Source organism: Lithohypha guttulata (assembly GCF_036872675.1).
Source record: "Lithohypha guttulata strain CCFEE 5908 chromosome Unknown scaffold_4, whole genome shotgun sequence".
Taxonomy (NCBI): domain Eukaryota; kingdom Fungi; phylum Ascomycota; class Eurotiomycetes; order Chaetothyriales; family Trichomeriaceae; genus Lithohypha; species Lithohypha guttulata.
This window is the reverse complement of record NW_027042753.1, coordinates 3249412-3275084: the sequence shown is the minus strand read 5'-3', so window position 1 is coordinate 3275084 and position 25673 is coordinate 3249412. Positions and strand designations below refer to the sequence as shown.

At 48.1% G+C, this 25673-nt stretch overlaps 9 protein-coding genes across 9 annotated transcripts; 4 read left to right on the top strand and 5 right to left on the bottom strand.

Annotated features, from left to right (window-relative positions):
• Positions 1–1287: 1287 nt before the first annotated feature.
• On the top strand, positions 1288–2445 carry LTR64_006346 (uncharacterized protein; the record flags this gene model as incomplete). The annotated part of the gene is made up of 2 exons (XM_064900677.1): positions 1288–1541; positions 1590–2445. The coding sequence occupies 2 exons, from the start codon at positions 1288–1290 to the stop codon at positions 2443–2445; spliced, it is 1110 nt and encodes a 369-aa protein (XP_064753989.1).
• A 1583-nt stretch (positions 2446–4028) lies between these two features.
• Positions 4029–4466, top strand: LTR64_006345 (uncharacterized protein; the record flags this gene model as incomplete). The annotated part of the gene is made up of 1 exon (XM_064900676.1): positions 4029–4466. One exon carries the CDS (start codon positions 4029–4031, stop codon positions 4464–4466), a length of 438 nt encoding a protein of 145 aa, XP_064753988.1.
• Positions 4467–5233: 767 nt separating this feature from the next.
• Positions 5234–6862, bottom strand: faeB-1 (Feruloyl esterase; the record flags this gene model as incomplete). The annotated part of the gene is made up of 2 exons (XM_064900675.1): positions 5234–6658; positions 6707–6862. The coding sequence occupies 2 exons, from the start codon at positions 6860–6862 to the stop codon at positions 5234–5236; spliced, it is 1581 nt and encodes a 526-aa protein (XP_064753987.1).
• Positions 6863–7527: 665 nt separating this feature from the next.
• LTR64_006343 (uncharacterized protein) lies at positions 7528–9355 on the bottom strand (the record flags this gene model as incomplete). Its single annotated transcript, XM_064900674.1, has 3 exons — positions 7528–7893; positions 7967–8757; positions 8842–9355. The coding sequence occupies 3 exons, from the start codon at positions 9353–9355 to the stop codon at positions 7528–7530; spliced, it is 1671 nt and encodes a 556-aa protein (XP_064753986.1).
• Positions 9356–10939: 1584 nt separating this feature from the next.
• LTR64_006342 (uncharacterized protein) lies at positions 10940–12628 on the top strand (the record flags this gene model as incomplete). Its single annotated transcript, XM_064900673.1, has 1 exon — positions 10940–12628. One exon carries the CDS (start codon positions 10940–10942, stop codon positions 12626–12628), a length of 1689 nt encoding a protein of 562 aa, XP_064753985.1.
• Positions 12629–13171: 543 nt separating this feature from the next.
• Positions 13172–13888, bottom strand: LTR64_006341 (uncharacterized protein; the record flags this gene model as incomplete). Its single annotated transcript, XM_064900672.1, has 1 exon — positions 13172–13888. The coding sequence occupies one exon, from the start codon at positions 13886–13888 to the stop codon at positions 13172–13174; it is 717 nt and encodes a 238-aa protein (XP_064753984.1).
• A 300-nt stretch (positions 13889–14188) lies between these two features.
• LTR64_006340 (uncharacterized protein) lies at positions 14189–16366 on the bottom strand (the record flags this gene model as incomplete). The annotated part of the gene is made up of 5 exons (XM_064900671.1): positions 14189–15017; positions 15084–15476; positions 15524–15678; positions 15733–16018; positions 16074–16366. 5 exons carry the CDS (start codon positions 16364–16366, stop codon positions 14189–14191), a joined length of 1956 nt encoding a protein of 651 aa, XP_064753983.1.
• A 6688-nt stretch (positions 16367–23054) lies between these two features.
• Positions 23055–24032, bottom strand: LTR64_006338 (uncharacterized protein; the record flags this gene model as incomplete). Its single annotated transcript, XM_064900670.1, has 1 exon — positions 23055–24032. The coding sequence occupies one exon, from the start codon at positions 24030–24032 to the stop codon at positions 23055–23057; it is 978 nt and encodes a 325-aa protein (XP_064753982.1).
• Positions 24033–24348: 316 nt separating this feature from the next.
• Positions 24349–25226, top strand: LTR64_006337 (uncharacterized protein; the record flags this gene model as incomplete). Its single annotated transcript, XM_064900669.1, has 5 exons — positions 24349–24395; positions 24448–24625; positions 24675–24782; positions 24899–24955; positions 25002–25226. The coding sequence occupies 5 exons, from the start codon at positions 24349–24351 to the stop codon at positions 25224–25226; spliced, it is 615 nt and encodes a 204-aa protein (XP_064753981.1).
• Between the last annotated feature and the right edge of the window lie 447 nt (positions 25227–25673).

Below are 25673 nucleotides of genomic sequence, written 5' to 3'. Positions count from 1 at the left end.
ACAAGCGGATCAGTTCGGCACCTTGAGCCCTCGTGGACTCCTCGTAGATCGTCGTGTGTAGTGCAGGCCCAAGACAAAGGCTCGAGATAGCCAAGGACGGAGACGCGTAATGGTCGGCTGTGCATTGATCGCAATAAGTGGGTCATACAAGATGAATGACCTAGAAAGAACGTGTCGCCAAGCTGTTCGGTGGATCACGGCAGCTTCGCACCTCACGTCGCCTAAACAATCTGGAACTCAATTGAGATTCGAGGCTCTGAGTTTGCCCTCAACTGGACCACTACATTTATCTAACAGCGATAGTACTTGAGCAGTGTTTTAAACATCAGCCGGAACTCGGATCTGGTCGAGACAATAAGCGCCAGCTTGAAACCACTGACTAGTACTACTAGCTGCAAAATGCGGAGCCTCCTGCGACGCGTCCGGATCTAGTATAGTTATCGTTCTAGCATTGGCGATCTGTGCATTTGCGGGGAAAGCTGTCAATCATGACGTACTCGATCCTTTTAGAATATGAATAGCAACCGTATTCAGTCACACAAACAACGTGAATCGAGCCTTACCTGAACGATGACCTTGCCCAAAAGTGATACCATTTTCGTTGTCATCCTGTATAGCAGCGCTGTGGATGAGCGTGTGTAAAGCTCAGACTGGCGGAAATACAGAACATTCAAAGAGTACTTCAGGTCGAAGTGCCATACTATGTGTCGCGTAATGCTTTGTAATTCGTGATTTCTGTACTTCAGTGGCAGGTCATGGCGAGCTCGGTGAATCTTGGCCACTTCCCCCTGATCAACTCAGTGGCAGCATGACTTCCATCTAGACTTTTCTTCGCCCAACTCGGTGATTGGTTGCGCCAAGTTGTTTGTTTACAAATTAAACTTCATGACCTCCAAGCTCTCCATTGTCCTTCGAATGTCTCCTTGGCAACATCTCGGCAGGCTCGCAGCATGGTGACTAGGATAATCTAAGATTTGCCCTGATGTGGTACAACCATGGCGTCGAAGCGGCATGACTGGCTCGATCTTGAGCTAGAGCCCAGTACGATGGTGGAGCATTCGAGCTTGGTTTCTCATGGCTCACGTCTGTTACGAATGTGATTCCGACCTGCGAAGCCTATTTTACCGAAATCGATGCAGAGCTGAAACGTAGAGCTTTTCTGAGCTACAGTGTCATCCGTGCTGTGTCTCAAAACCAGCTCACATCCCACAACACTTTATTATTTGTTCATCTTTTGTGATTATTGCCTATTGCATTAGTAGTAAAGCACTTTCCCAAGTCCGCACCATGAAGTACGCTGGTCTTGTCCTGGCTGTTGCCAGCACTGCATTCGGTCAATCTTTGATTGAAGTGCTTGGTGGCCGACCTGAGTTGTCGCAACTCACTGGCTTGCTCAATTCGTCTGGCCTGGCAGGTGATCTGTCCAGCCTGACCAACAACACCCTCCTAGCACCCAACAATGCCGCGATCGGAGCCTTTCTGAACAGCTCGACCGGTGCCGCCGTGGCCACGGATTCCGCTCTCGTACAGGCGATTCTCCAGTATGTTCTCTGATGTTTGGTGTTGCATCGACACTGACAACGATATAGGTACCATGTCCTCCAAGGCAATTACTCCACCGTCAACGCGACTGCTTTCATCCCAACACTGCTCGTTCCTCCTCAATACACCAACGTCACAACCGGCCAGGTCGTGCAGGCAAACGCTACGGGAAGCAATGTGACTTTCTTCTCAGGATTGTCGTCGAACTCTTCGGTGGTGAACGCCTCGATCCCATTCTCGGGCGGTACTATTCATATCATCAACAGATTCCTCACTGTCCCACAAAACATTTCAACGACTGGTGTTGCTCTCAATCTCACCTCTGCTGTAGGTGCGATTGGACAACTCAACCTCACACAGGCCGTCGATTACTCTCCAGACCTCACTGTCTTCCTACCCAACAACGCTGCTTTTCAAAGAATTGGAGGAAATCTAGCGAATCTGACCGTTGAACAATTGGCTGGTATCTTCGCCTACCACATCGTCAATGGTACGGTTTTGTACTCAACAGATATCCAGAATGGTACCAGCGTTGAAACCACTGGTGGAAACGTCACTCTCACTCTTCAAGGTTCAAACGTCTTCGTTAACAATGCACGAGTCATCCGACCAAACGTCCTGGTCGCTAACGGTGTCGTCCACGTTATTGACAGAGTCTTGAATCCTGCCAACACGACCGCAACACCAAACGCTAGCACAACGGAGGAAGCGTTCCCAGGTGCAACCAGCGCTAGCAACGAGCCATTTACTTCGGGCGTTCCAACCCCAACTTCAGCTGTCCCCACAACTTCAGCAGCTGGAGGTTCATCAAGCTCTTCTGGTGGAGCATGGCGACCAATTGAGACTGGAGCCATTGGTATGGTCGCTCTCTTCGGTGGCGCTGCAGTAGTTATGAATATTTAGATTTGTCAATCATGACTTCTGCAAGAAGCAATGTAATGACCGTGGCAACGATGATTGGTCCTTGGCTTCAAATTGATGATTTTCTGAACGATTTGTCCATTTCAAGGATTATGTGTACCTATCAAATTGTGTGGTTATAAGACAACATGGTACACGAGCCTACAAACAGCTAGGAGATAGATCAAAACGAGGTCACGAGATTTAAAAAGATAAGGACGTTCGCAAATGCTTGGCATTTTTTTCCCTTCGCGCAGTACATTCACTTTACCACATTTCCAGTATACCATTGATGCTGTTGTTCTAGCATGCCAATGAACAGCACGAGATGTAAGACAGCGATAAATAAGAGCATAAGGCGCTATATTGAGCTCGTGGACCAGCTTCCGTCAAGTAGCCCGGAGTTGATGCGAACAAAGTAAACGTCGAAAGCTGTATACGCGAATATGTGCTAGTTGACATTGAAGCATTCTGTCTTCACGAGATCTGTCGAAGTTGTCTGTCGTATAGATAGTCCTGCCTCAACATAAAATGTGTCAAGGCAGGGTGGAGTAGACAAGGGCCTGCTAAAACCCATGGTTCTGCTCTTCCACTTGCGATAATGAGACTTTGGAAGGTCTCAGGACCACTTCTTGAACATGGGGACGTTTGAATCAAGAGGCTTCCTGGTGTGGCACGAAATGATATTGTCCAGGTAAAACGGGTGAGAACTCAACTCTCCAAAAGCCCTGTGTGAAGTTTTCAATACATTCGCAGAAGCTCGACTGAAGTTGAGCGAAACTTTATGGTCGCTAAAGAGCGCATCGTCACGTACCATCGGATCATACGTTTTGAAGAGAGACAGCCAATAGGCATGTATCAGCAATACATAGATGAAGAGAGTGTTGCGAACTGATCAAGATATGGAAGTCGAGGAAGGAACGATGCGATTTTGCTTGAAGAACTACAAGGACGCCAAGCCACTTGACCAGACCGAGACTAGCTCCTTTTAGCACTGTATGAATTGAAGTCGAGCTGCGGTTCAGATTGTGTTCCTCTTCTTTTTCTTTTGCATAACACTATTCATAAATTCATGAACGCATTAATCAACCGCTAGATCCTTTTCAATACAATAGGCTGGTTGGTCATATTGGCGAACTAGAGCAAATTGGCACTCTTAAGGCTCTTCTTTCTGACATTCATGGGTGGGGGAAAGAGTCACCTGCGTGCCGGCCATCACTTTCATCCACTTTTCGCTTCTCATTTCATGTATGTATATAGTCGCACGTTGATTTAAAATAAAAAATCTATGCCTCTAAGCCTGAGAGATGCCGGGAGAATTTACCATTCCACGTGGATCACCGGTTCTTGTCTCATAGCTCTACAGTATTTTCTGGTTCTCCCAATCCAACGCTATCTCCAACCACCACCACTACTATTTGGACTGCAAACACCATCACAACCCACTTTCTCGACATTCACATTACGCAGTCTCTGCGTCCTTGGTCCTCTCCTGCATATTGTGGTTGAATCGTCACACGATCTGCTTCGTGGTAATACATGAAGAGACACTGCGCCCCTCGACGAACTTCGGGCTTGTGTACAAAATGAAGCTGCTGACTGTAAATTTCCTCACATGCGCGGTCAAGACCTGCAAAACCTCTAGCGAATCCTACCCGTTACATTTCCGCGATGCTCAGCTTGAGCAGAATCCTCAGACTTTCAACCCTCTATTCATTCGCAACATCTTGTCACGTCTGGACTGGTCGGCGCTGAACACTACCGCGAACGAGCTCGGTTTGACTGCTATGCTACCTGATCATAACCCTGCCGACGATATGATGGTGGACAGCGAAGGTGCGACCGAGGAAGAGAAGAATAGAGCAAAAGACAACGTGATCAGCGAAGAAGTCTTGAAGAAGTTACATACCTTCCTGGTTGACACAGGTGTAATTGAAGGAAAGCTGGTGTGCGGGAATTGTGGCTTTGAATATCCTATCAAAGAGGGTGTCGGAAACTTTTTGCTTCCACCTCACCTGGTGTGAACTCAGCGCCAGCAAAATACGAATCACTTTTTAGAGATGGTCCAACACTTAGAGATTTTATGGACTCTTACTAGGCATTCTCTAGCACGCGGCAGATGATCTCAGTGTATTCCTCAGGACCATATTGGCTTGTGGACTACTTGTCAGGTCTGACCATTGGATCACTGTGTGAGTGAAGAATGTTTCTGGACAAACAGATACCGACGAGCGCTTGCCAACCTTTTGTAAACGCAAGAGGGAACAAGACTATGCTTATTGTGCCAGGAATACAGATGAGACAACGTATAGTTGTCCATCTTGCAATATTGTGCCCAAGCACTCTTCTCTCATGTCTCAGGCGACTCGCTTTGATGAAAGCTTAGCTCAGCTCAGCTCAGCAAATGTGTTACCGCTTAACAGTGTTGTTACACACGTCGTACGAGCATGGACTAGCAGAGACTTTAGCAAATTTCATTGTGCTGCGCTTCCTGAACGCAGTTGTCGTGTACAAGGTACGCTACGCATTTGCTCTCATAACGGGCTGGATGCCAGACCATCACCAGGGCAGGCTCGATGTAAGAATGAGCTTTAGAGTTGTGTGAAATGCACTATATAGGAATCGCACTCATAAGAAAGAACTCCATGCCCTTCACACCAGACATCTCCGGTCCAACCAGGCTTACGCGACGAGTATCCCGATATTCTGTTCCGAGAGCATCTCATTGTGCTGGGCGTTAATTTGGGCTGCATCGCGTCAACTATGTCTATCCAGACTGCTAGTATCACATTCAAAAAACACACTGCCAGCCATTCTCGTCAGTGCCGTTGCCAGTTCCAGTATAGACGTTCCGTCTAGGATATCTACAGTGCCTGCGTTTGAATGCCACTCCTTGACTCGCATTGTTGTTCACCCATCTGATACCTTCGATGTACTCGGGCGCTTGACCGTCCTCAACCCAGCTAACAATGGCTTGCAGCACGTTGTTCGTCGGTGTACTCACATCCGCGGGTCTTCCTAGATATCGTTGCCCAACATCAAAGGCTCCCGGTCCACCAGAGCAGTGAGACAAGCCACTAATTCGAAAATACCTGTAGAACTCATCAATCACATTAGGCGGCAGTCTCATCGTCGAGCTCAGATGGCTGTAATACCTTCCAGAGTTCTCGCTTGTAATTATCGGATCTTGTAGACCGTGATATGTCAAGATCTTACCACCTCTCGAGGCGAACGGTGATAGATCGCCATTCCACGTTGAGATATTATAGGGATCGAGCTTGTCGAGGTACGTGAAATCTGCCTGGTCGAGAGTGGTAGGATCCCAAGAAGGATCGTTGTACACAGCATATCTGAACCAGTCTACTGTGTACTGAAATATCTGGCCGCCGAATATGAGAGGGTATGCACCTGGATGACCACCTGGTTGCAGACGAGGATAGATCAACGTTCCCGAAGCGTTATAGAGCGGTTCGAAAAGCTTGACGGCTCGATCGTACTGGCCGCTGTTGAGACAAGCTGATGTGTTCGTTGCGTCTGGCGAGCACAGCAGAGTTTCGAGTTTAGGTTGACAAAGATCAGGATCTTCTAGTATGCCGTCAACCGCACCATCGATAGAATCACATTGCCGGATGACTTCGTTGTTGATGATGGTCCAGAGATTTCTAGTGATGAACGATGCTGAGGTGTTATCAGTGCCTGCGATTAGTGACAACCAACCGGACCAATCTGTCAAGTGGTTGAAGTCGAAAGCTGGAGCGCCAGCAACGATACCGTCGAAGTCTTCGTGGAACATTTGAGCAGACTTCATACCCTGGCGTCCTCCTGTAGAACATCCGAGATAGTATGAGTGGTTGATCGGTGAGGAATAGAACTGTTCCGTGAGTTGCTTGCCGACCACGACACCTGTATGGATTGAACGATAGGCGAAGTCTTCCACTACTCCTGGCGAGTTGAGGAAAGGTCTACCGCTCGTTCCATTGTGACCGTTGTTTGCACCAACAACAGCGAAGTTGTACATGTTGGCATATGCGATATCAGCGTACTGGATGCAACCAGCAAGTCCACCATTGCCTGTAGAGAGGAAGCGGCCGTTCCAGTTGGTGGGAAGCCATGCTTCGAGGATGATATTGGAGGTATTAGAGGTTCTCACATCCATGGCTACACGACAAAAGTCTGTGCCATAGATGGATTGCCAGTTCTGGTTACAGGACGCGTCCTGAAAAGCTGTTAGTAATTGAGAGAAGTCAAGATTTAATCCTCTTACATTATATGGGAGGCTTAGATTGGTGCCTTTCGGTACAAATTCAAGTACGTTGACCTGGACGTTAGGTATCGATGGCTGGAAAGACTGACATTGCTCAGCGAAGCTCTGAGCGTAGCTAACACCAGCTAGCGTCAGTAGGCAGCACAAGAGCAACATGATTGCGAACCACGTCTGCTGGCGGAGCATGATCCATCGCCATGTGAAGAATGCAAGAGCCTGTTGGGTTTATATAAGTTGAGGAAAGCCACCTGTCTATTGCTTTTTGCAACAGCTTCGGATGCGTTCTAGCTACAGCGAGCAACAGTAGTGTGGTCCATACCTCCACTCGTAGGCTGAATTAATGCAGGTCGGTCTGGCTGTCGGCAGCTGTGAATGCAGCTGGATGTGTGAGTTAAGCATTGAATCTGGGGAAGCCGTGTGGAGTCCAGACACAACGAGTTTCTTGAGAACGATCGTATTCGTCGGGTAAATACAAAATTAGGAGAAGAGCAGGGCAAAATGGGCTATGCTGTACAACTGCAAGCTATACAAGGGTGCTCATGAGAGCAAAGCTTAGTGGCACGGCATCGTTTGTTGTTGCATGCTGATCTCGGCAATTGATAGTCGTGCTACCGAAGTGACATGGAGGGCCTCATGTTGATGCCTAGATTTTGAGGCACAACAACGACCGGCAAAGAAGGATCACACTCAAGACGTGAATCAAGGGACACTTGGAAAGATTAGGCAGATTCGGCAATGCTCTTCGTGAACAATACCATTGATCGAGATGCCTCGCAGCAAATTGGATGTAGTGAAGCTTACGCAATGTACATTTCAGCGGCTCAGAGAACTCCAGGAATCTCGGGCTCGTCCTCGCTCCTACTATTGTCCCTGTCAAGCGTGCCCCGTTCTCGAAGCCCTGGATCCTCTTTCTCTTGACCTGACGTCCGAGTTTTGCTGTTACTATCTGTAACATATGTAGCATATCTACTCCTGCTCCTGATCACATGACCGTACCGATAGAAGAGATATGGCAAAGGCGTAAGCAAGACACTAACACAAGCCATAATCGTGAGTGTCCAATGAGGACCTAGGTTTTGGTAGAAGGGAATGCCAACCACAGTCATGCCTCCACTTATCGAATATCGAACCAGTGTGTTGAATGTGAGGCCGGACGCGGCGAATTGGGTATAGGTGTCAATCAAGTACTGTTTTTGACTCGGTCAGTATCAGTCGAAGGATACGGGTTCAAACTGGGGACAGCATCTGCTGTTGACATACCATGTAGTTGGAAAAAAACACGCAGATAATGCCAAATCCAAAGAATACGGATGCAATGATACCTGACCAGATAGAAATTGAAGGATAGCACGTCCAAGCCATCCAGAACAGCGATATGGGGACGAATGGTGCTCCAATCATCGCATACCACAATCGAATCTCAGGATCGAAGCTGGATTTTCCTTCTTCAGCTGCCTTGTTCGCAGCCTTGCAAGTGATGCGGTATACGATAGGAATAATCGCACTTGCAGAGAGCACTCCAATCGCAATCGCAAGGAACAGTGTATAAGTCATGCCAGTACTTAGGTTGTAAGTTTGCTTGAAAATCTCTTCATATCCACCGAAGAAGGTGAAGAGAACGATGTAGACAACCGACAGATAGAGTGTACTTAGTTGAATGACCGGTTCATACCATGCCATCACGAAAGGTCTCATGAGTGCCGTTTGAAGCTGTCTGACTAAAGGTATGCGCTCAACCTCATGCAGGGCTACATATCGGTCATCACCTGTAAGTCGGCGTAAATGCTTGGCTTTCCAGCTGAGGAGGACAGGCTCGTAGGTCTCGGGCTGGAAGGCTAAGAGGCAGAAGAAGACTGTACCCGAGAACATCAAGGCAATCCATTCAGACCAGCGCCACGTGTGCAAGTGTGGTGAATCCGGAACCCAAGCGCTCATGACACTTCCAAGAACCGGGCCTGTAAAGCCCTGCATTGCGAAAATCGGAAAGATGTAGGTCTTCTCCAAAGGATTGAAGAGATCGGAAATAGTGCCGCCAGCACAGACGAGTGGAGCTGTCATGGTGGTCAGCTCGAAAATTCGCAAACCGCCGATATAGTACCTCATTATCGCAACGAAGACTTTTGTGGATTACTCACCTGAGCCAGCAAAACCTGCCAGGAAGCGGAAAACAAGTTGTGCGCCAATATTGGGAGCCAGCGCAGAAGCCATGAGGAATATGCACATCACACCGAGCGTCGTCAAGTAAGTTCTTGAACGTCCAAGGACCTCTGACACTGGACCAGCAACCAATGCTCCGAAGCCAAAGCCAGTCAGGAAGTTGCCCACACTAAGTGATTCGACAAGCGTGCTCACATGGAATTCTGCGGCCGCATCCGGAATTATTGGTGAGTCGATAGGTGCGCAGGCACCAACAAGCAGCGCCAGCAACGACACCATGAGTAGGGGACATAGTTTTTGCTTGAAAGGCCAGTTTCTCGGATTCTGAGTGTCATCAGGAGCATCCCAATCAACCACTAGCACAGGCCGTCCACCAACAACGCGCGTTTTCTGTTGCGAAAGACTGGGTAGGTCTCTTGCATCCTCGACCTTTTCCTCGAGCTGTTTCGCCAATTGCTGTCTTAAATGACGATACTGTAGATAAGTGGCCATGGTGGGATGATAATAACGATGAACTTGATTTACTCTCCTAGCGATAGTTGCCTTTGAATGCCCGACAGAGGCTCCTGCGTATCTATGGTTCAAAAGTCAGGGTTGGAAGTAGCACTGTGTTCACGTCAGACTGACAGCAGTCGCAGAGTCACAATTCATTAGTGAAGTCAACAACCTGTCGCGACCCTCATATTGTTTGCCTCAGGTCTTGCCTGACTTCAATTTCTGGAGAAAGAAGCATGCAGAAGTCTTGTCCGACGAAGGCATAAAGAATACAGTGGTGTGCTATGGAGCTTATCGCATCTTACAAATGTTATAGCCGGTACGAAAGCCGGTTATGTACAGAGTATGATGATGATCGACAGATCCTGTGCTGCGTAGTGAATGACCAGTCCGATGAGCTAACGATACATATTGTAGTAACAATGATGGAGCCCACGCAAAAAGACGACGACGAAACTGGAGCAGGAACGAAAGTAACAGGGCGTATCAAGAACTTGAAGGTGATAAGGCCTTTTCGCCTTGTGCCTCAGGCAGGACTGTGTTCGAAGCGTTGCTCGCTGTGGGCACAAACCCAGCGTGAATATTCACCACTTAATTAGTTGGATATGATTTCTTCGCACCGAGCTAAGCTATTCGCAAAGATCAATGCACTACTCAATCTCAACAGTGGGTTTACACATTCACAACCTAGACGTGCGCCTCGTCTTGATGACGTCCAAGTCTGGAGCGACGCGTCTAGCGGCGCTCTCCTTAGCACCATGACTCGTGGCATTGCGAATTGAGGATATCGTTTGAACCGCCCAGCAAGGAGTGCGAGCCCTTTACAGATACATTGTAACTCATAAGTGATCGACTTGAACCTATAACGTGCCTAGTATTTGGTTACTTTGGAAGAAGTGCTCGTTATACTTCGGAATTTCCACAAATGAGTATGGTACTTGTATGACATCCCTACAGAGCTCCTAGCCTCATGTGACGCTTCTCCAGAGAACTCAATCATGGGCGTTAAAGCTTGTCGGCATGGCTACCTCAAACCAAAAAAAAAAAAAAAGGTTGTTTCAGTCCCCAGCAACACATATTGTCCGAACCTGGACTGTTACCTGGGAGCAAATCTGTCGGACTCTCAGATCTGATACCCAAAAGACGAGCGCAAAAGATCATGGAATTTAAACGCCACCCAGACAAGCACTAGAAGTGCGGAATTAAAGCTCGCGACTCAAGCACGTTTTGTACATACTGCATCGAGCTACGCAACAAGCAACGACGAATCATCGTTAGCAGAGTTTCCTCAAATGGGATCTCGGCAAGTATTGTCCATAATGTGCTTGATCAGCTTGCCGTTCGACCTGCACCTCGGAAATCTCCTCTGCGCAAGACTGGTGCCGTATAGCCGTGCATTGTGTTTCGCTATTACATGGTTCGAGACAACGATGGGCAGAGACAGTGACAACCCTTTTCAAACGTAGATACGTATGTTGCAATCTTCTTCTTCGATATGATATGTATGGACGTCTTTCCTCGTTTGTTATCCGAGCAGTCAGAAGAGCTTAGCATTTGACAGCTCAGCATCCACAGTCCATTATGGACACTCTCGAACGCATACTTTCGCGTCCTGCCGCAAAGCCATACCGGTCACGCAAAATCACAACAGATGGCGACAAACCATTCCTCAACGATGATGGCTATGTCGACTTTGCTCCAGACGACATAGAAAATCCCAAAAACTGGTCCAAGACGAGACGATGGTATATCAGCATAGTGTCGATCTCTCTGGTTCTTAATGCAACCTTCGCATCGTCCAGTCCCTCGGGTTGTTTGGTGGGCATTGCTGAGGAATTTGGCGTGAGCATCATAGCAGCTGGCCTAGTTATCACGCTGTTCTTGCTTGGATACTGTTTCGGGCCCTTGTTCTTTGCTCCGTTGTCAGAATTCTATGGCAGGAGATGGATCTTCTACATAACTTTCGTGTCTTATCTTTCCTTCAATTTCCTATGTGCATGGGCACCAAATTTCGGAGCACTTCTGGTTGGCCGCTTCCTGACCGGTACTTTTGCTTCTGCGTCCCTAAGCAATACTCCCGGCGTCTTCGCTGATCTCTTTGGAGTGGTGGAAAGAGGCAATGCGATGGCTGTGTTTTCGCTGATCACGTTCGCTGGTCCAGGTACCTCACCAGCGATATCCGGCTTCTTGCAGTTGACGAAGGACTGGCGTTGGTCGTTTTATGTGCTCTTATGGCTTGGAGGAGCTACTCTCGTCTTTCTCATCACGATCCCAGAGACACATGCTGCTACTGTGCTGACGAACAAGGCTAAACGCATCCGTCGTCTGAAGATACCAGGCTACGAAAACGTTCAGTCGCCAATCGAGGCACAAGGTCAAACCTTGGTGCAAATCTTCAAGGTTACGTTGACTCGACCATGGATCATTCTTTTCGATCCCATCTCCTTCCTCATCGCAATATACATCTCAGTCACCTACACATTGCTATACATGCTGTTCTCAATCTATCCTATTGTCTTCCGGCAGATGAGAGGTTGGAATTCAGGGGTCTCAGAACTGCCCTTGATAGGCACCGTGCTAGGCGCGGCGATCGGTGCTGGTGGGGTGTTCATCACCTCACGAAAGACAGCACGGAAGATCGAGGCAGGAGAGGAGATCACACCAGAGGATAGATTACCGCTGGCCATGATAGGAGGTATCGGTTTTGCTATCTGCATGTTCTGGTTTGGATGGACTGCGAATTTCAACTCGATTCACTGGATTGTGCCGACACTCGCCGGAGTGTTCTTAGCTGCCTCGATTGTGCTGATCTTTGTTTCATTTTTAAACTATCTTACAGATACATATTTAATCTACGCTGCATCAGCCATCGCAGCAAACACAGTCGCGAGATCTGCAGCTGGTGCGTCGGCACCACTATTCACGAACCAGATGTTCAGGGCTTTGGGAGTAGGAGGAGGTGCAAGTTTGGTTGGTGGTGTAGCGGTTTTGCTGGCCGTAGTGCCTTTCGTGTTCTACAAGTACGGAGCGGGAATCAGGAAAAGGTCGAGGTTCGCACCAACACCGAAGAAGGATGAAGAAAGTCAAGAGGCGGACGTTGACAATGAAGAGAAGACTTCTTCAGGCGAAGACAGAGCTTCATCGAGAAATCGCAGTGCAAGTACTTCTTCGACAATATCTGACTCCTCCGTCACTGTTCAGGAAGGAGGTCGGGAGCATGAGAGTCCGAGGCATTTTGCGGAAAAGGGAAAATTGGACGACGTTGTATGAGCTAAAGACCAGCCGGGCGAAGGGTGATCCAGAGGTCTTGATACAAAGTGCTAGGCGTGCAGATATTGCGTCAACTCCATAATATTGAATCAAAGATGCAACTTCTTGTTCTCCTTGTGCTTTCCCGCGTTGTGTTCAAGCTCAATGAATTCAGAGTCTCTTTGGAGCAGCAAACCAATGCGAGATAAGATGGGAAGTCGATACTAGCTCTGACTTGAAGCTAGCAGATGTGTTTGCGAATCCCAACATCACTTGCGAGCGACTCCTATCTAAGGACGTGCTCACTGGAATTCTGCTTTTCGGGCCGTCCTTCTTTGGTTTTGTTACGTATTTCTCACGTAATCTTTCGGCCAAATTTTAAGAAGCTGTGCTCGAAGGTGCTGATCGTCTTTGGTCTGCCATAGAATTTGTCCTTCTCGTGAACGCAACTAGCATGCACATGCTGAACAGAGCAAATTGTTTGTGCCAAAGGTCAATTATGAGCAGTGTTCTATGGAAGCACTTGGCATAAGGTTCAGGTGGTGTTGTTGCTCCGATCTTCTTTTAGCTGCCTGTGCTCTTCCATTTGAGAACAACGTACTCGCACAGTAGTTCGTCGTCCCAGTCTCTAGTTTCTGCCTGCTCTTGACCCTCAATCTCACACTCCAGTCCACCCTCTTCAAGTAAAGTCCAGATTTCGCGAATCTGCTCAAGGTATGCGACACGAAGTGGATAGGCTAGGATTGCACGAGCACTCGGTGTACGAGCGAGCCACGTCAGTATCACACGAGAAAGAAGTTCTGGATGAGCGTCATCGTAGATAGTATCTGCAGCTAGTATAATGTTTGCCTTGGTATCAGCAACATCAAACGTGGCACCAGACTCGAGGGTCAAGATTTCAGGTGTCCGCCAGTCCAGCGAGCCGCACTGAACCTTGCTGGCGATAGGCCCAAGCGTGTTAATATTCAGGTCAACGTTCGCACGCAATCCAGGCACAATGCCCGGTAAGTCCGTAAGTACGGTCTTGCAACATAGGATAAGTGCTGCTGTCAGGCCGACAAGTCCTGTGCCAGCTCCAATTTCGAGCACGGGAATCTTCTCTTTCTTGTCAACGAGCAGTCCGAATTTGTGCAGTTGACGAGCCAGAATAAAAGAGGCAGTCCACGTCGTCAGATTGAGGTTGTCGGCGCGGATATCAGGTTCGCAGATGCCAACAGTAATGACCTCCCCGTCGCCGTTGAGCGGAACAGCGAACGACTTCGTAGCATTTGTTGGTGGCATCGATGTCGAGAACAAATTGGCGATTGCGACTTGGAGCCGAAAGATTTCGAATAAATCGCAGGAACAAATGAAATTGATCGTCTAGCCATGTACCAAACAACAGGCTCCAAGGCAGCAATTGCTCAAGGAGATTATTGGACCATCCTCTTGTAAACTCGAATGCTTCCGACTCTCACCTTGTGTTACGAGTTCTAATCCTTGTATAAGATTGCAATGGTTTGACCTCATTGAAACTTCCTAGCAATACAGAATTCTACGTTTTCGCCGACCTGAAGTGATAACCCGAATCTCACCACCGCCCTAGTGATTGTCTCTAGGTGCAGGATATTTCTGAGCCAGTCTCTGAAATTTGACAGCACTTGGAAATACCATTCCTTCACTCAGCGGTCCGACCTCCCTCCTGAAAATATCTTGCCAAGGTGTTTGCGATTCAGGTACCTTGAAGCCGCCGTTCTGCTCAAGACTTTCCCGCCTCTTCTGCAGTTCTTGATCATCCAACAGCAACATTACAGTCCTTTTGTTTAGATCAATTCTTAATCTATCGCCATCTTTCAAGATAGCCAGGTTGCCTCCTGCCGCAGCCTCAGGGCTGGCATTCAGGATTGAAGGGGATCCAGATGTTCCTGATTGCCTTCCGTCACCTATGCATGGCATTGCCTGCACACCCTGCTTGAGTAACCTTGCTGGCGCATGCATATTGACCACTTCTGCTGCGCCAGGATACCCTAATGGGCCGACTCCACGCATGACCAGGATCGTCCTTCCATCAATTCCGGTCGCTGGATCCTCAAGCCTAGCGTTACAGTCCTCAGGTCCATCAAAGACACAAACTTTCCCCTCGAATGCGTTAGGGTCCTGCTGGTTCGATAGAAACTTGTGCTGAAACTCCTCCGATATGACGGATGTTTTCATGATCGCGCTGTCGAACAAATTGCCAGTCAGATGCAAGAAGCCGGCGTTCGTCTTCATCGGCTTGTCGTATGGCAAGATGACTCGACGATCCCAAGACTGGCCTTCTTCTTTGGCATAGTGAGCTAAACCTTGGCCTGTACAAGTGATTGCATTCGGATGAGGTAGTGCCTTATGTGCAAGTAATTCTGCAATGATTGCGGGTAAACCACCAGCACGACTAGACATTATCAGCACCAAGAAGTCAAATGTAGATGCGGAAAGTTACACTAAAATGGCGACTTACTAGTATTCTTCACAAAGGTACTCTCCTGCAGGCTGCACATTCAAAAGCAACGGTTGACCATAACCAAGGTTATCCCAATCATTCAGGTCGAGTCGCACACCAATGTGCTTAGCAACCGCATTCAGGTGAATCGGAGCATTAGTACTTCCACCAATCGTGGTGTTGACGACAATAGCGTTCTCGAAGGCCTCACGCGTCATGATATCGGACGGCTTTCGATCTGCGCGTACCATTTCAACGATCTGTGTACCAGTCTTGTAGGCGATTTGAAGGCGTTCTCGATAAGGAGCAGGTATTGCTGCACTGCCAGGCAGTGCCATACCTAATGCTTCAGCAAGCGCATTCATTGTTGACGCCGTGCCCATAGTATTGCAGTGACCTGCGGAAGGTGTTCTGTAGGATATCAGCACTGCCAGCCAGTTTTGATGCACGACACGTACCCTCTGGTGACCATATCGATCATCTGTCCGTCGTCAATGTCTCCTGCTGCATGGAGCTCGCGTGCTTTCCATAAGATCGTCCCGGAGCCGATAAGATTCTTGCCCATGTAGCCATTGAGCATAGGACCAACATTGAAACATATAGCAGGTATATTCTGTCACCAATTAGCACCAATAGAGGTCTAGAAAAGACAGAATCGAGAACTTACCATAGTGGCTGCAGCCATGAGAGCCGCAGGTGTAGTCTTATCACACCCTGTCAAAAGCACGACGCCGTCAAAAGGATATGCGTGGAGCATTTCCACCAATGTCAAATATGATAGATTGCGGTCAAGCGTCGCAGTCGGCCGCCTCGAACTCTCCTGGATTGGGTGCGTAGGAAACTCGATAGCAATACCACCAGCAGCGACTATACCCTCCCTTACACGTTTAGCGGTTTCTAGGTGATACCTGTTGCAAGGCGCTAGGTCTGAGCCTGATTGAGCGATTCCCACACTGGAAAACAGAGTTAGCGAAGACTTCCCGACGTTAAAAATCATTGAAGACTCACATCGGCTTATCTGACATTAGCTCCTCGTATGTTAAGCCGTAGTTCAGATACCTATCCACATAAAGCGCTGACATTGCTTGATTATTGCGTTCATTGAACCATCTTGTCGAGCGCAGCTTCGAAGCCGAGGTCGAGGCTTGATTGTTGCCCTTCGAGATTTTCTCCTCAAGCTCCTTTGTCCTTGACCGAAGGGCAGCTAACTCCTTGGTGAGGTCTTCAATGTCAACTGGATGACTACCTGATGCGCAAGGGCTTGAGCAGTCATTGCACGCTTCTCCTGAATCACAGCTCATGGCGAAGGTCCCTTGGTGCTAGTGGTAGATCTTCTTGGTCGAAGGTACATAAGGACCAATACAGGACTTCTTAGATGAGAGTAAAACAACGACCAGGGACGACCCCATAGTGCTTTTTGATGCTCGGCCTCAACTCCGCGTTTCAAATCGGTCTCCAACATTTGCCGGCCTCGCTACTATTGTGCCGACGGAGTGGGTCAAGAGATTCATGGCAGATATAGCTCAGCCGAAGGGACCGGGCGACTATCACGCTGCATTGTCGAGACATCTGCTGTTGTGCTCGTAATCTGTTGATCGTGGTTCGTGGTATAGGTAAGGTTGGTGAAAGGGATAGGTGCTCGGGAATTAGTGCTATCCAGGCTAATCTTCGGGTAACGGCCTCCTTCTTCGAGCCCAAAGTTCCAGATGCAGATCGGAAGGAGAGGACCGTCAGACGCTGCACTTCATTTTGATACATTGAGAGAATGCAGATTGCGACATGAACGGTGCTTCACAAAACACAGGAAAAAATGATATGGCTGGAAAGAGTGACCTGATAGCGAATGTAGATATGTGACTAGGTGATATTGCGAGTGAACCCTGCTCAAGGATCAATCGTACCCAGATGATCCCGAGTATCTATCGAGCTCATCATGCTGGATCGAGCCTGCGAGTGTAGAGACATGCAGACACTGCAAATGCCCCATACAATACGTGATTTGTCCAAATTGCCCGCATTCAGACAGTGAGACGGCAGTAGCAGTTGTGCAAACCTAGAAATTCGCCAGCATGACAAAAATGGTCGTGGTAGTCTGGATAAAACTCTCGCGCCCTATATCAGCATTTCCTTGAGCCACAACCTGATAGCACCTTCCTGCTTCCTGTCTCCCAGCTCTTTCAATTTATCCTGAGACTATAGTAACTACTATAAGACCTAGACCTACAGCTGTAGTCGCTTTCTTATAGAGCTTTAGTCGTATAATGTTACGACCGTGCGCAGAGCCTGCGTGTCAGAATCAAGCCTAGTATTCGTCTAAAAAGGTCGCCAAAATATCACCAATGTTGGTGATCGTTTTGGAAGGCTTGGCATATAAGGCTGTTACACCGCTAGGCGCAGGCTCTGCGCACGGTTGTAACACTAGCTAATGTTGTTCATTATCAGCTCTAGTAGTTTAGTATGAGGATTAAAAGACATTATAACTACACCGATCATAGAGAGTACAATGCTGGCCGTCGTAACGACTATAGACCAAAAGTAGAGGCCATAATAAGCATTAAAAGTGGTAAGGATAAGCAAGATGAGCTCGAGCGCGTTGTAGGAAGCAAGAGTTGTGCAGATGATAATTATAAATATCGACCATCGTTAGTGATTGGGCTGAATTTGTTGCAGTGATGATAGCGTACAGTAAGTGACATCATAGTGGCCCGAATATTGTGTTGGTGAAGCCATAGAACACTATCTTGCAACATCTTTCACGTGGATTGTGCCCATAGAACGTCGACTATTTGCTGATACATGAACTTTGTGCAGCGGAAGCACAAGAAAGTGGTAACGGCCTGAACGAGGGACCGAAAGCATTGGGGACAACTCACAGAAAGGCAGACATTCGTCTCCACCGCTTTGGATAGACTCCGGTCATTCGCTTGTGTCAACCTTTCAGCTTCAAAGGCAGGAGGCCGAGCAGCCTGTGTTTGTGAAACGTACGAAACTGTCAACTCGAGCTAGCATAACAACCAAGGACACCTTTCTACTCATTCAAACCTTAGAAATCTGAAGTGTAACGACCCTGTAGTTGGTCGAACCACGACGCCAGCAGCAGAGTAAGCATAACATGACTCAAAAGTTCTGGCTGATGTCCTGTAAGATGCGCCCGGTCATGTTTGACGTTTAAGAGGCCGGAAACGTCAAATGTCCAAGGAACAGCGATGCTGGCCTCGCTTAGAGTAAGGCCAAGGCAACATTTTCCAGATCGAGCAAAACATTGCTACTTGGCTTTGTGCTGCAGGTGCAGTGAACAGGCCCAAACGAATTATTGTGTAATTCGCAAGAAACAGCTATGCCCTACCACCAAATCAGTCGCCGGATTTCCACTCTTGGGTTCCTGTCTATGAAGCTGAAAATATTTTTTGTCAAGCAGTTCTTGAGAGATCATACACCAACGCGCGTATACGGCGCAAGGTGGCTCCAGCTGGTGAGGAAAATGACAGAAGTTGAATACGAGTGCTTCGAGACACCTGTAACGTAGCTGACGCAGCATTAATGATGGAGGTGTCCGTGTAACGCAGGTCGTGGTAAACTTCGCCAATCTTCGAGCAGTTCCACAAACAGTGATCATTCTCGCTATGACTCAAGGAGCGTCCATAGAATCAGCTTCAACAGTATTCCGAATGTGCTTTCTTGTGATCTGACAAGCTCCGAAACCATGAATATTGATATGTATTGAGAGGGTACTGCAATGTTGGTGAGTTTCAAGAACGATACTCCAGTGTGACCATGTGACGCGAGACTCAAGCGTTGTGGTACAGTACCCCGTGGAAGTGGATACAGCTGCGGGCTAAACCGATCATGTTTGCGTGCCGCTGAATCTCCGATCCACAATCTAGCGGTCATTTGTGCTTGCCTGCGGCAACCTTGACCGCAACAAATAAAACAACTCATGCTCGGCAACCAATATATGTTGACTGCATGGAGTCACCGCTCGATGACTAAGCTATATGATATCTAACCTTTGGTGTCACAGATGCAGCCTCGTCCCTGTTCGGCACGGCACTCGAGTGGATGTTGCAACATGCTAGGCCCGAAGTTTGGCAGATTGTGTATTCCTAGGACTATTCCATAGGAAGCTTGAGACAGCACGGGTTATCTGCGCGGGATTCGCCCGATGTTTCGGTACATAGACCGTAAGCATGAAAGCACGACGCGGATGAAACCGCCACGAGCCAGAACTTTTAATTACTATTTTGGCCATTAAGTCAGGCCCTCCCCCAGACCGCAAGTTTTTGTAAAGTGCGATTTAACCTCAGATCGTACGAAGTCGAGTATGAACCGCAACGCAGTAACTCGATCAATGCAGCTGCCACCTGGAGCCTGGGACTCACATGTCCATGTTATTGACGAGGTAGGCTGGAACCTGAGGATGAACCTAGACAAAATGCGGCTCAATGGATAGGGTTGTAATGGCAACGTTGCTGATGATTGTTGGACAGGACTCATTTCCCTTCTCCGCAAATGCACCATATCGGCCAGGTAAAGCAACATTAGAAGACCTGCAAACCTTTGAGAGCGCACTTGGTGTTTCAAAAGTGGTCCTAGTAGCTGTCTCGGTATATGGCACTGACAACTCCTCTATCATGAGTGCACTTGCACAGCTTGGTGGCAAAGGTCGTGCAGTCGTTGCTATTGACCCATCAAAAATCACTGAGTCCGAGCTTTTGGAAATGCACAGAGCAGGCGTAAGAGGCATCCGTCTAAACCTAAAGACCTTTGGTCGCACGTGCGACAAAGAAATTCTCGAAGCCGAGCTGCTACTCTGTGCGGATAGGATACGAAAGTTCGGTTGGTGCATCCAATTGTACATTGGACTCGAGCAGGTGGCTCTTCTGCACGATGTCCTTCCGAACCTCGGTGTACAGGTCGTGATCGACCATATGGGCTCGCCGACTGTTGAAGAGAGGGTACAAGAGCAAGTTGGTTATGCCGAAATGATCGACCTGCTCCAAAGAGGGTTGATCTGGGTCAAGCTGAGTGGCGTGTATCGCTTCTCCAATGTTCCTGGCCTTGACCAGTATGGCGAGACTTTGATTCGCACAAATCCAGATCGAGTGGTATGGGCAAGCGACTGGCCACATACAGGAGGTACCGCCTTTAACATCAGTGGTGACGACAACCGTGTACAGCAATTTCGGAAGGTAGATGACGCTGGATTTGTGGTAAAATGCTTTGATTGGTGTGGGCAAGAACCACAGGTGATAAGAAAGTTGTTCGTTGAGAACCCCGAGACATTATGGAACTCGCCTACCGTTGGGGATGGTCTACTGTTACAGAAGCCCAATACCACACGTTCAGCAAGACTCGTGTTGCAAAACGAAGCTCGACTTTGAGGACAGGTCCAATTACAGGGAAAAGTCGCCGAATATATCTTCAGAGTATTCACTCCACTGCATGTTGTAGGAGTCGAGATCAAAAGGCATTCCAGCATGATCGTTGTTCATGAAAGAACCGAAACACATATCATGCACAGGAAAAACAGGCATAATATCCTTGCCTGGCTGCTGTGTGCTGTCGGCATTAAAACCGAAATGCTCGTGTGAATCTCTGGAGGAGTCTGAATCAGGTCCGGTGCACTGTGCGATCACGTCCAAGCTACGCTGGATGCCCGGACAACTGCTTCGAACAGCCGACAGTACACGGATGAAAGTGTTAAGCTCGGCTTGCGCTCCTTCGAGACGATCCTTAACATCCTGCACAGCAACTGTTGCTGCAGTATAAGCACAGTACGCCTGAAGATATGTGACTCTCGACAAGCCGAAGGAATTTTCGAGGCAAATGAAGAGAGCTTGAATGGCATCTGCAGCGGTACGGCATATATCTCTGCAAGTACGAACTCTCCGGAATGGGCGAAGAAGCAGAATTGTTGTTGCATGGTAAAGTAGACTGTGCTCAGTCAGTAGTGTTCGGTATAGACACAATTATCTTACTTTTGAGTAAGAATATGTGGACTTGGACAAATGACAGGAGTGTGACTCATCTGTAGTGCAGTGGGAAGGTTTCGATACCAGTTCAGCAGCTTGTCGCGAGTTGGTTTCACAAAATGAGCTGCGTGTTGGGTGCTTTTCGTCCCATAAATTGTTTGCAATATGTCGGTAATAATGATCGCAAGTTTGCAAAATTGGAAAAAGCACGCCTCGATCTGAGAAGGTACACAGGCGTTGTATAGCATATTTTCGGTCAGTCCATATGGCATCCATTTGCTGCTTGTTTCCGAAATTGGTTTATTGGTGGGAAGTTTCGACGGAGCAGCAAGAAGTGTAGGACTTCTACCAAGATACAGAGACATAGTTTTGTCCCATAAATAGCAAGACCACGCCAGCCTGTGTCCAATTCGATTCCTTCTGAGGTCATCCTTCTTTGCCCCAGAATGGCTTTTGTCGTTAAAAAGTCCGAGGTCGATTGCGCTTCTGAACGCCATGCCACTGTAGGTCCAAGCCTGCGACGTCGCACCCCTGCCAATCTCGCGAGCACTAAGCTGTAGCAGAGCCTGAACACGCGGGATTGTCGGCTCGCGGTAAATTTCGTGGCTGAGGAGGACCTTTGACTGTGCCAGCAGTCTTTCGGTCAGCTCGTGGTCCGTGAAACGAGTTGAATGAAGACAGATCACGTTGAGAAGTAGCAATGAGAAATATTCACCACCAGTCGCGCCATCACGCAGGAAGAGGGCTTTGTCAATAAACATGAAAGCTGGATGCACCCAAGTCCAGTGAATTGTTAGCAAATGTCGCACCTTGTCAGAAGGCAGACCGAGGAGCACGGCACAATTTTCGATAGCATTCTCTTCCCACGAAGCGATAGCCTCTTGATCGAGCATCTCAACGTCATGGCTGGTATGTGGCTCATGGTATAGTTCACTTGTTTGAGTATTCGTCTCGTGGCTCTGAGGAGCATCGACTGCAGATGTCGTGTTGTAGTAGGCATCTGCTGCGTTCATATCAGTCTCGACTCCTGACATAGATTCCTGTTGGTATCCTGTCCCGTCAGTCGATACTTCGCCGTCAACTACGTCGCCAGTATTGCTTTGATCGTGGGTACGAGGTGAGTTTCGTTGTAAATTCTCGATAGTTTTTTCGAGCTCCTGGATTTTTTGTGTCATTGCAATTGCTTGAGATAAGGATGGCGGCTTGTCATAGTGGCACTGCTTCCCATAAGCTAAGCACACACCGCATTCTGGTTGTCCGCCATCACACTTGATCTTGCGTGTCCGGCAGTTTACGCACGTCAATCTGGGCATTCCCTTTGATTTTGCCCTAGCCGAAGCGGGATTCGAGCTCCGCTGGATGTCGCTCGCCATGTTTCCGCTTCGTGACAAATATACATATACATATATATTTACATAGTAATGCACGAAGGCGAGAATTGAGTTGTTACATGGCGTTATAGGTAGATTTGATGTTGCTGGTAGTCGTGTTCGGTTGACGTCGAGAGAGTAGAAACAGTGCTATTGTTTTGCTGAACGTAGTGTAACGGAGATGAGTGTTCCAAGTGGAGTTTTTCCAAGCTTAGCCAAAACTCTGCCCGCAGAGACCTGAACTTTCAGCGCAGTTCTCGGGTTCCAGTGTTTAAAGGATTGGTGTTTGCCTATTAATTTTCCTGCCGGATGATCCATGTTGACGCACCAACGCCATGGATTATTGACGAAAAATGCTTGAATTTGAAAGTGTTATTGTTATCGTGAGGCTTTATCGATGATGAACGATGGTCTCAACAGTAGTAGCCTTCGAGCTGGAGTACTAACTCTATGATTTTTGGAACCCGAAGTACGAATGTTTTCATCAGAGACTGACAAGTCGACACGAATTGGTTCTCGCAGCGACCACTCCAAGTGGTCGCTCCATACACGGGTCTTGCAGATACGCTATGAATAGAATGCTCGACCAATTTGTAGACAAACAAGGAACAGAGCCACGCGCTCATAAGGACGATAATCTAGTATTGTTACACAAGACGATTTCCACACTCCTCGCCTCCCACCAAATTGAGCACAATATCTACCACGGCAAGACCACTTCTTGCTTGGTTCTCAACAGTTGATGCGCCAACGTGGGGAGTCAGAATGATGTTCTCCATATTCAAGAATCTGTCATAATGTTCTCTGGTTGGAGGTTCAATTTCTGTCGCATCAAGACCGGCGCCTCCAATCTTGCCCTCTGAGAGCGCATGGAACAATGCGTCTTCATCCACGATACCACCTCTAGCACAATTTATCAACAAAGCATTCGGCCTCATCTGATCGAACTCTGCAGCTGATATGAGCTTCGCTGTTGATTTGGTCAAAGGAACGTGCAAAGATACCACATCCGCTTCACGAAGCAGTTCTTGCAGGGAATCTACCCGCTTTGCTTTTTCTCCCAGGAGCTGAGGCCACGGTTCGCCCTTGTAATACGGGTCAAATGCTATCACCTCTCCCTCCATGGCTCCAATCCATTTCTTTGCCAATGCGGATCCGATGTTTCCCATACCTACTATACCAAGCGTTTTTGTGAATAAGCTTCGTCCGAGCGTCTGACTGCGAATAACTGTCTTGCCATTCCTTGTTGCGCGGTCAATTTCGGGAATCCGTCTCGCCAAACCCAGCGACAATGCGAGAGCCAATTCTGCTACAGCCTCCCCATTCAGTCCTGGGGTATTGTACACAGCAATACCCAGGTCTTTGGCCGCGTCAATGTCAATATTGTCAACGCCAACACCTTGTTTCACAATGTACTTCAGCTTCTGAAACGAACCAAGTTCTGCACGTCGAAACTGAGTTTCACTTCGGACTATGATCGCATCGGCGTTGGTGTATATGGTATCGAATCCACATTTTGCGCGGTGCAGGACATCAATATTTGGATCGCTTTCCAACCGTTCGACGGCAGCTGGGTGATATGGGTCAACAATGCCGATGACAGGACGAGCGACTTGTGCGATCATGTTTTTTTGTCAAATCTTAAAAACCAATTTTCTGGGTAAGTTGCATCTATGAGTGAGTCCGTCTCGTCGCTGTTGGTATTGATTGCAATATGGGTTCAAATATGCATATCTTGTCCAAGCAGTGCGCTTTAGGTGCACGGCTGGCTGGTCCGGATGAAGTCCTCGGACTGATCCCGCGCGAGATTTCGATCTCGGAATAACTGTTTCTGAATTAAGAAACGGATATTGCCGAAGTTCAACATAAGAGCAGGTACCAAAGTATGCAGCATCGTGTATAATCTGCCACGACTAACATTATCAGATGACAGCAAGAGCCATGACCAACTTGAAGTCGGTACTGAGAAGCCTCTCTGCATATTCCACGTGAGCATCATTGTCGTGGCATTGGTTACAGTCGAGAAACTAATCTGATTAGATGCGATGTCTCGGATGCACTGCTCAAACTGAAGCACCCGCATGGAGGCTTCATTCCTGGCATAACCATGTGGTCACCTGAGAGACAGCAAGGCGACACGAAAATTGTGGGGCCTGCATACACCGTCAAGTTCGTGCGCAACAACCATGAGAATGCACCGAAACCTCCCCAGCATCACGTTAGTGTCGTTATGTCCGGCCCGAGAACGAATCATTGACGTGCTTTAGATTGACACAATTCCCGAGGGTGCAGTAGTCTTCATCTCTGCTCCATCGGGGGTGTTTAACGCCGTCTACGGAGGCCTGATGAGTGCTAGAGCTCAATACTCAGGTGCGGTAGGGACAGTTGTTGACGGCTATTTTCGAGATTTACAAGAACATAGAAATCTCAGTTATCCAGTTGGTGCCGCTGTCGATCGAATGAGAACACGCTGGCTAAGATTCGTGCACAGGTTTTCGGCAGAGACGTGTCAAGCCCAGCTTACTATGAGGTTGCTCGACCCAGTGAAGTAAGTCTTGTCATAATGCCTGTTTCAGTTCACTAACTTCATATAGGTGAATGTGCCATTGAGACTGAGTGATCCTCGTTGCGAGATCACTGTGTCGCCAGAAGACATAATCTTCGCTGATCTGAATGGTGTTGTGTGTATACCTCGTGGACTTGTCGAACAAGTCCTGTCCTTGATTCCGAAACAGGTAGAAATTGACGAAAATATGGCGAAGGCCATCGCACAGGGCAGTACATTTGCAGGTGCGAGCAAGGAGTTCCGAGGCAAATAAGAACTCAGCCTTTATGTTACTACTGTCCGATCTTAATTGCGCATTTTATCCTTGTCATGGGTAATTCATCCTGTTGCTAGAGCTTCGTACAGGTAAGGGCATTTTAGCTATAATAAATAGATAGATCGATAGAGCAGCTTCAGGCGATTCAATAGACGATGAGTTATTATAATTATACAGCGTAATGGTAGAGTAATGGTGGTTGTAAAAACAGCGTCGCCATGGACGCGCACATCTAGCGCGGTGGAGCCAAATGTCACATTTTGTATGCGGAGGAGATGCTTACCTGTAATCACTACTAGACCATTCGTGAAGTCAGTTCTGAAATCTCGTCCCTTGCATGATGGGATGACCCCGATGATCGAGCTCGACAGTCAGGTCCTGACCGACGCCGAACACTGAAAGTTTGTGTCTTCCTATGCTAGCGAGACTTGCACGGGCCGATAC